Raw genomic sequence first — 8,679 nt, 5'->3', positions numbered from 1 at the left:
TTCATTAGTAATATGCATGGCTAAGAACTTCATTTGGACAACTTTAAAGGCGATTTTCTCTGTATTTTGATTTTTTTGCACCCTCAGATTCCAGATTTTCAAATAGTTGTATCATCAGCTTTCAGATGACGTATAAATCTCAATTTTGAAAAATGTACACTTAAGACTGGTTTTGTGGTCCAGGGTCACATATGTGCCACTAAAAATGATGGTAAAAGCAGCATATCTACAGCAGTAACTGTTTTTTCAGTGTTGGATCTGCTGTAAGTAGGACACACACTGGAAACACATCAAATACATAAGCTGCTAACAAATATCCTTAAACTTTAACACAAATCTGAAAAATGTGTGCAGCTGTGTTGGCTATTTATGGCAGCAATGCTGTGTTATCTTGTGAAGAACTGATGGTTTTGTGTGATTACTCAGCTGATATCATTGTCTGGGTTTACAAATCATAGTAAATGCCAAGCACCACATCATTTTTAGTAAACATTCAATAAACTAGGTTTCTAATAATAAACATAATGCTGGCATTTCCTAGAACATATAAAGTGTCACACCTCGTTCATTCATTCATGATTCATTTATTTATTTAAATGTGACTCTGACTGCCTTTCAGCCTTTCTGGCCTATGAAACATTTGACTATTAAGCTTTTAAAACTTATTCAATCTTTCAGGGAATGCTTCATCAAACCAATATCTATGGAAGAAGAGCATTCCTTCTTTAACTCTTTAATGTGCCTTCTTCTAGCTAACCAGGGGACTGTTTCATAAAACAAGTTTACCAAACAAGCCAGGCTTAGTTATTTCAGTTAGTCTGACTTATATTGAAAAAAATCAAGTGACAATAAATCAGACTAACTGAAATAAACCTAGCTTATTTGGTAAACTTGTTTTATGAAACAGGCATCACGGTAAAACCGAATGACTTTTATTTTGAAAGTCTGGTCTGTCATTGGCGCTCATGGCTTCACATGCGCAAGTGGGAGGGCGCAAAGTTTCCCGGGATTTTGAGGCCTAGAAATGAACAAGTAAGTGTGAATTTGTAATACTTTTATTCGCTGATTGATGCTCACATTAATAGACCATTTTAATAACTAAGGCGTTAGCTACTTTGAGTAATGAAAGGTTTACATCAGTGTTACCCATACTCTCACTTCCACAAAGTTGCTAGTTCGCTAGCCTCCAGATGTAAGTTAGCATAAGAATTTAACTTATATCAAATAATCAGTTTATTTGGACGCAATCTGACAATGTATTTGAATTTAAAAGGCGTATAAAAAAAGTATAATTCGCACAGGTTAATGGCATATATAAATTGTGCACAAGAACTGATGTTTAGACCATGTAAACAAAACTCTCAAAATCTTTTTTACTTATTTCGTCGCTGTGGATGTTTTAATATAGTAAGAGTATTACCTATGGCGTTTTTTAAATTAATAGCATTTGATGTGCAGGACTGCAGACGTGTGATAGTCACCGAGGTATTGATTTGTTGATATGAATAAGCAGTTCATATGCAGAAATTTAATTTGAATGAATGCATCTAATGCAGGAGTTTTCAACCTTTGCAGTCTCGTGAAATCTCTGCATGTTGTGTATGTTTTTCCATGCAAAACCTGCTGAACTTTGATCATGGAAACCCTGAATCTAATGTAGTACATTTCTAGGCCAGACAGTTGTTGTAGGTAATAATTGTCGCTGTTATTTTGTCTTGTCTTTCAGCTGACTGTCATATGCTGCTCTTGAACCCGAGAGAGAGAAACCTCACACACTGACGTATAGAGACGGGCCGCAGGATGCCACCTGTGTCTGGACTGGACACGGGTCCGGTTGAAGAAAGCTCCGGGGGTCTTAAACGTTCAGACTGCCTGTGTCCGGTCTGTCTGGACATATTCCTGGAGCCCGTCACTTTGCCCTGCATGCACACCTTCTGCAAACCCTGCTTTCTGGAAACCGTGGACAAATCCAACATGTGCTGTCCGCTTTGCCGAAAGCGTGTGTCCACTTGGGCGCGACTCAACAGCCGCAACAAGACCTTGGTGAATATGGAGCTGTGGAGACGCATACAGGATGCTTTCCCCACTCAGTGTGAGCGGAGAGTGCAGGGAATCGAGGACGACGATGAAGCTGGTACTTGATTGAAGCAATATGTGCTCATTTTATGTTTCATTTTAATGCGTTTTACGTTGATTTGAATTACTCATGCAATCTTTTTTTCCCAGTAACGACTCCGAAACCTCGCGTGTGTCAGCCGGGAGAGCTGAGGAAAGAGTATGAGGATCAGATCAGTAAGGTGGTTAAAATGCGTTTTTATCTGATGAAATGGCAGTTGCACCTCCCTGAATGCACATTATTACGGAGTACAGTCCCATGCTTACATGGGCCGTATTGTTGTACTGCCAACAACACAATAGTTTTTGTTTGTGTGTCCAGTCCTGCATAATGCTGCATACAAATTGTGCTGCAGTGGACGTTTTGAAAGAGCTGAAATCATTTTTGAATTGTAAATTATTTTTGAGTCTTTGGTTAATTTTGATGTTTTAATAGTTTTTTGTTTCCACACATATAATTTATAGTTACATGTGCATATAATTGCAGTTAAACACTTTTATTAATTAATTTATTATTATTATTATATGTTTTTTGTACATTTTTGCACATTACAATTTTTTATTGTATTTATTGGTTTGTTTATGTTTTGCTGTTTAAAGAATCCTGAATAAATATATTTCCATTTATGGTATTTCAATTATGGAAACTTTATTTCAATATATGGTCTTTTGAGATTAGAGAGGAAATTTGAGTTGCAGAATTAAAAATTACAGAATTTTTAGTAGTAATCATGTCTTTTAAAGGTTTAGTGTCTGTAAGATTTTTTGAAAGAAGTCTCTTATGCATGGATGCATTTATTTGATTAAAAATACTGTAAAACAATAATATTGTGAAATATTATGATTTTAAAAACTTTCAGTTTGATTGTATTTTAAAATGTAATTTATTTCTGTGATGCGCAGCTGTATTTTCAGCATCATTACTCCAGTCTTCAGTGTCACATGATCCTTCAGAAATCATTCTGATATGCTGACCTGGTGCTCAAGAAACTATTATCAATGTTAAACAACAGTTGTGCTGCTTTTTGTGGAGACCGTGATGCATTTTATTTTTCAGAATTCTTTGAACAGAAAATTCAAAAGAACAGTATTTATTTAAAATAGGAATCTTTTGTAAGGTTATAAATGTCTTTACCGTCACTTTTGATCAATTTAATGCGTCCTTGCTAAATAAAATATTAATTTCTGATCTGACACTAAAACTGACCCCAAACCTTTGAACAGTGGTGTACAATTGAAGACTGATTTCATATTATTTTAAATATGAATACATTTTTTTTTTATTTTGCTAAAATCCTTTATGCACATTGTCAGTCAGAGTGAATACAGTCATAATTTGCGATTCATGTAGTGTTGTTGTGAAGGGCCATGATCTCATTTCCTGTTTTGAACAGCTGGTGGAGGAGAAGCGAGCTCTAGAGGAAGCCGAGAGGAGGGCCAGTGAGGAGTACATCCAGCGCCTCCTGGCCGAGGAGGAGGAGCGTATGGCGGAGGAGAGGAGGAGACGGGAGGAGCAGCAGCTGGAGAATGATGAGAAACTGGCCAGACTGCTGAGCCAAGAGCTGGTGAGCTCACACTTCACAGCAGGACTCTCTCATCATTATCTTTAAGAACATGTCAAAACACCAATAAAATCTGACAACAGACATTTGGAAGGAAATAATCTCATGTTCTCAGTGTTTACACACACTGACTGCATTTGACAAGCTCAACCTTCAGACTAAATAGTTTGCTTTATTTTATGCTAATGAGATAATCACTAACTACAAAACAACTGGATGCCAAACCATCAAACCCTTACTAAGCGACAGCGTTATTTAGGCTGAATCTGCATACATTCTGCATCCTTTTTTCTTTGCTTCTTGTTGTACTTGTTCTTAAACAAAACATACATTCGTATGTTTATTTAATTGCATCTTGGCAAAAACAAATGACGCATTTTCTGTGAGTCTTAAAAAGTATTTAAAAAGTCTTAATTCGTCCTTCCACCGATCGAGACCTAAAAATGTCTTAAATTGGAGCAGAAAGTCCTAAATTCATAAAGTCGTGATATTAAATGTTGCAGTTTCCTTCTCAAAGCTGTCAGTAATCAGAGAGGATGTAATGCTGTTTTGTGTTGTTTGTGCAGAATTCAGGACCGATCTCTGAAACATCATGGACCGCCAAACCTGCTGATAATACACCAGCGAAGAAGACAAAACCAAACATGGGCGACATTGAGAAGTGAGTAGCTGCTGTAGAGCCCCAGTATATCAGTAACGTAACTCGTCATCCTCTCGGACGTGGCTGTTGTTGAATGTACTGAAAGAGGTTTTTTAATGCTCTTCATTGTCTTGTGTGTCAGGTTTTTGCGTCCAGTGCCTCATAAACAGCCGAGCAGTTCTGACAGCAGCCCAGACTCCTCTCTGATGGCTAATAAGGTGATCTCTTAATGCTTTGATTTGCTCATTTTATAAATGAAATGATTGCAAATGAATTCAACTACAATGAATATGATAATAAAAAATAAAACAAATAAAAAAATTGAAGAATCAGTCAGTTATAAAAGAAAAATACTCAATGAATAAATAACTAAATGTCTTTGAGACCGTATACTACATGAGGAACAGTAGCTGTATTTTATTTGACTTTCTTATTTATTTGTTTGTAATTAAATATCTCATGTAAACTGAGTTTAGTGAGGATTTTTGTTTGTTTGTTTGTGTTCTTTTGATTTTATATTATGTAAGGGAAACAACATGCATGTTTACAGGAGAAAAGTAAAATCACATTATTCATTTTTGTACCAAACTAAAAATAGTTTTGCTCTAAAATGCATTCATGCAAAAAATAGACCTAATAGACCTAAAAATGTAAAGACTAAAAAAAAGAAGAGAATAAAAACAATTTTTGTTCTTAACATTTAATTTGTTTACATTGAGATGTCTCAAAAATACAGTAAAAACAATATTATGAAATATTTATTACAATTTCCATTTTCTCTTTAAATATATTTTAAAATGTAACTTATTTTTGCGAAACAGTGATCATTTTTTAAATAATTCTTTGATGAATAGAAATTTCAAAAGAACAGTGTTTATTTGAAATAGAAATCATTTATAAGATTATAACTGTTTTTGTCACTTTTGATCAACTTAATGCATCCTTGCCGAATAAAAATGAATAACTTAAAAAATAAATAAATAAATAAAAATGGCCACACACTTTTGAATGATAGTGTATGTGCAAAGTTCATGCATGTTTAGTTGAAGATAAAATACTTTCTGGACAATTTCCAGTTTCAAAACAAGTTTATAAGTGTTCCTGTTTTTCAGGAGAACATTCTGAGCCCTCCGAAACCCCTCTCGGCACAATCTGTGGAGGACACAAGCAAGCTGAGCACACCTGTGCTGGACTACAGCGGGAAACCCTCCACCTCCAGCTCCACCTGCTCGGAACACACTTTCGTTTTTAACAGTCCGAACAACAGCTCACTGAAAAGAAAGAGTTCAGAGGTGGAGCTTCAGACTGAAGCGGATCTGCTCACTAAAAGGCCCTGTGAGTCTCCTTCAGCCGACAGTACGTTCCTGTCTGAAGTGGCGTGGCACGAGGAGGCCTTACGGAGCCGCTGGCAGCAAGAGGAGGAGGACCGCAGACTGGCCATGCGACTCCAGAAGGAGCTGGACCGTGAAAACTCTGTGGACCGCAGGAAGGGTTCAGCCGACGGCTATCTGCTCCGGCAAAAACTCACTTCACCTTCCACAAGCTCAAACCCAGACGAGGAAAACACTAGAAAGAGCATCAGTGCACGGGCGACTGCGAGGAACAGCGCGGGACTCAGCGAGAAAACCGAAAAGAGACTGTCTGGAACAGCAGGAGCAACTCCTGGGAGGAGCCCTGCGTCTTCTCCTTCTACAACCGTCCCGCCTGCTTTGAAGAAGGGGGCGAAGCAGACCACCCTTACTGAGATGTTCCCCAACCTGAGCAGCTGAATGTTGCTCTGCTGCTTTTATCTGGTTTCGCCCTCAGCCTTCAGACTTGAAACTCTTGTTAGGTGCTGCGCTGCTACTAAAGGATGTCCTGTAGCCGATTTCCGTTGTCTGTTTCGGTTTCTGCTCCTACGTTGCTAACACTCCTTCAGTGCCTTTCCAGGGAGGGTCATACGTGTCATGATGAAATAGTTTCATTTTCTAGAGCGTTTTTAAAGTCATGACTAGAGTTTGAAATGGTGTTAATGCTGCAGAAGAAAATAATTTTGTAAGCGGCTGCAGGCGTTTCACTATGGTTAAATAAAAGGAAAGTTCGGTTTATAAAAAAATAAATAAAATGTTTCGTGTGGTTATTTGACAAGTGGATGAAAAGCAACGTCCTAAATTATTTTGAGTGGTTAGGGGAGTTGTAGCAGTTGCAGCTCTTTCATAGATGTTGGCATTTGTAGAAACTGGATCTTCAGGATTTGTTCTGTGTTGTTTGGGCACAACCCTTCTCAGTCTTTGATGGTCCCTATCCACTTTCGGTTTTCGGTTTTCGGTATGTCTTGACATACTTTGTCTGCGCAGTCATGATATTAAAGAATGTTGCTCTTAAAACACCAAACAACTGAGCCGTGAAAGTTACAGATGCTCTTGTTTTGCCCTTCCTGGACCTCATTTAGCTGAGTGCTTGTACTAAACACTGCTGAACACACATGCTGTATATAAGTGGTCTGATCTAGACAATATTTTTGCGCACTAATTTTGTACTTAATATACTAAAAATGATTCTGTAGTACTTAAGATAAATGTAAGATCGTCTAAATGTACTCAGCTGTGCTATTTTGAGACCCCATGAATATGAACTAAAATGCACTTTTAACATACTATCTCTGTATTTAGTTACCACTTGTAGTACACTTGAGTGTACTAGTGTATAAAAGACGGGTTCAAGTGTACTACAAGTGGTAACCAAATAAATTTTTTAAGTGCAGAAATAGTGTTAAAAGTGCATTTTAGTTCATATTCATGGTGTCTCAAAATAGCACAGTTGAGAACACTTAGATGATCTTAAGTTTATTTTAAGAAGTACTAAAGGATCATTTTTAATATATTAAGTACAAAATTAGCGGAAATAGAGCACTTTAAGTACATTATGGAAGTACACTTGAAATCAAATTTGCCTTGATCTTTTGGCATATAAGAGGTCTTCGTACCATTAAAACATCCTGCAAGTTTCATAACTTAACCTCGAGACCCTGCATCCTCATATGAGGACATTATATTTTAGTGAATTTCTCTGAGATTGTCTGGATGTCCTGTACAGAGCACAGTCAGGGCTTCTCAGAGATACCAAATGATTGGATGTTTCACCGTGACCACTCCCTCTCCTTGGTCTTCAAATATGTCTGATATTAATTTAGTGACACTCTTATGGAAATATGATAATATTTTGTAGTTATCATTTAAATCTCTAATTTTTAAATTGTATGTCATAAATCAACATCTCAGGAAAATGTTATGGGGTTTCAAATCAAAATATGATTTCTGTTACAAAACAGGGCGTTGATTTCATACATGTCCTCATATGAGGACCCTGGGACTAAAAGTATGTTTATTACGCATTTTGGGAGACATAAATGAATAGGGAAAGAAATTATATTTCAGTATTCTATGAAATATTATATATTATTATGAAAATCTTGTCAATTATTACTTTCATTATTACACTTCTTTTTTCATTGCATGTTGCCCCAAAAACACATTAATATGCAAATTAGATTTAGTTTATAGATATATTGTATATAATGAGAACCCGTTTATGGCCATTTTACACACATTTTGCAGAAACAAAAATGGTATATCAAATCATTCTGTCCTCGGCATAACTTATGAATGAAATGGGATTTTTTTTTTTTTTTTTTTTTGTAAACAATGTAAATATTTTTTCTCAGGTCTCAGGAGGTTAAAACCTCCTCCTCATCCAGCTCCAAAAACAGCTTGTTCAGATCTAAGAGGGCATGATGACATCACGGGGGAACAAACATTTGCATAAACACGCCTCCAGAGCAAGACATTGCCGAATAGTCATCTTCTCACCATGGGCCCCACCCACTTGACTACGCGACGTGACGCTCACATTTAGCGTTGCGTCAAAAGCAAATTGAATTGCAATCACTGCAATACAATACAGTATACAGATGCGCAGTTGAAAAACTTTATAAACATTATATAAACAAACCTAAAGGAACATTAAAATAATAAAAATCCGTCATGTCATTTTTTTTTTTTTTACAACACTTCCATCCATTTGGATTAGTTTTAATCTCATACATTTTAACTAACTGAATATTGCTTGTTCCATATTTTAACCATGTGCATACTTTTTTTTTTTTTTTACTGAATTAGTTTAATTGTTTTCACAACGAACAGATGGTGCTGATTCTAAACATTTAAATGCAATGCATTTTGAAAATAGATACATAGATTGCAGAAATCCTACCTGTTCCATATATGTATTACATTTACATTTACATTTATGCATTTAGCAGACGCTTTTATCCAAAGCGACTTACATTGCATTCAAGTTACAGTTTTTACATTTTATCAGCTC

General features: G+C 36.4%; 1 protein-coding gene across 2 annotated transcripts; it reads left to right on the top strand.

Annotated features, from left to right (window-relative positions):
* Positions 1 to 915: 915 nt before the first annotated feature.
* On the top strand, positions 916 to 6,668 carry rnf168 (ring finger protein 168). 2 transcript variants are annotated; one of them, XM_058745633.1, is made up of 7 exons: positions 916 to 1,032; positions 1,727 to 2,134; positions 2,227 to 2,297; positions 3,510 to 3,680; positions 4,244 to 4,338; positions 4,460 to 4,535; positions 5,430 to 6,668. In XM_058745633.1, exons 2-7 carry the CDS (start codon positions 1,801 to 1,803, stop codon positions 6,084 to 6,086), a joined length of 1,404 nt encoding a protein of 467 aa, XP_058601616.1. In that variant the 5' UTR covers positions 916 to 1,032; positions 1,727 to 1,800; the 3' UTR covers positions 6,087 to 6,668. The 2 variants fall into 2 exon arrangements, with proteins under 2 accessions (XP_058601616.1, XP_058601617.1); XM_058745634.1 differs by lacking the exon at positions 916 to 1,032 and adding an exon at positions 1,053 to 1,192.
* Positions 6,669 to 8,679: the final 2,011 nt, after the last annotated feature.

The sequence above is a fragment of the Onychostoma macrolepis genome, chromosome 15, assembly GCF_012432095.1.
Source record: "Onychostoma macrolepis isolate SWU-2019 chromosome 15, ASM1243209v1, whole genome shotgun sequence".
NCBI classification, from domain to species: Eukaryota; Metazoa; Chordata; class Actinopteri; order Cypriniformes; family Cyprinidae; genus Onychostoma; species Onychostoma macrolepis.
Note: the sequence above shows the minus strand (reverse complement) of the source record. Positions and strands in the feature narration are given on the sequence as shown.

Bases quoted from the DNA above. Each gene is read 5' to 3' on its own strand.
- rnf168 (XM_058745633.1), top strand. From the start codon at position 1,801: ATGCCACCTGTGTCTGGACTGGACACGGGTCCGGTTGAAGAAAGCTCC. The intron at 4,339-4,459 runs GTGAGTAGCTGC...CTTGTGTGTCAG, and splicing joins AACATGGGCGACATTGAGAA to GTTTTTGCGTCCAGTGCCTC. The intron at 4,536-5,429 runs GTGATCTCTTAA...CCTGTTTTTCAG, and splicing joins CCTCTCTGATGGCTAATAAG to GAGAACATTCTGAGCCCTCC.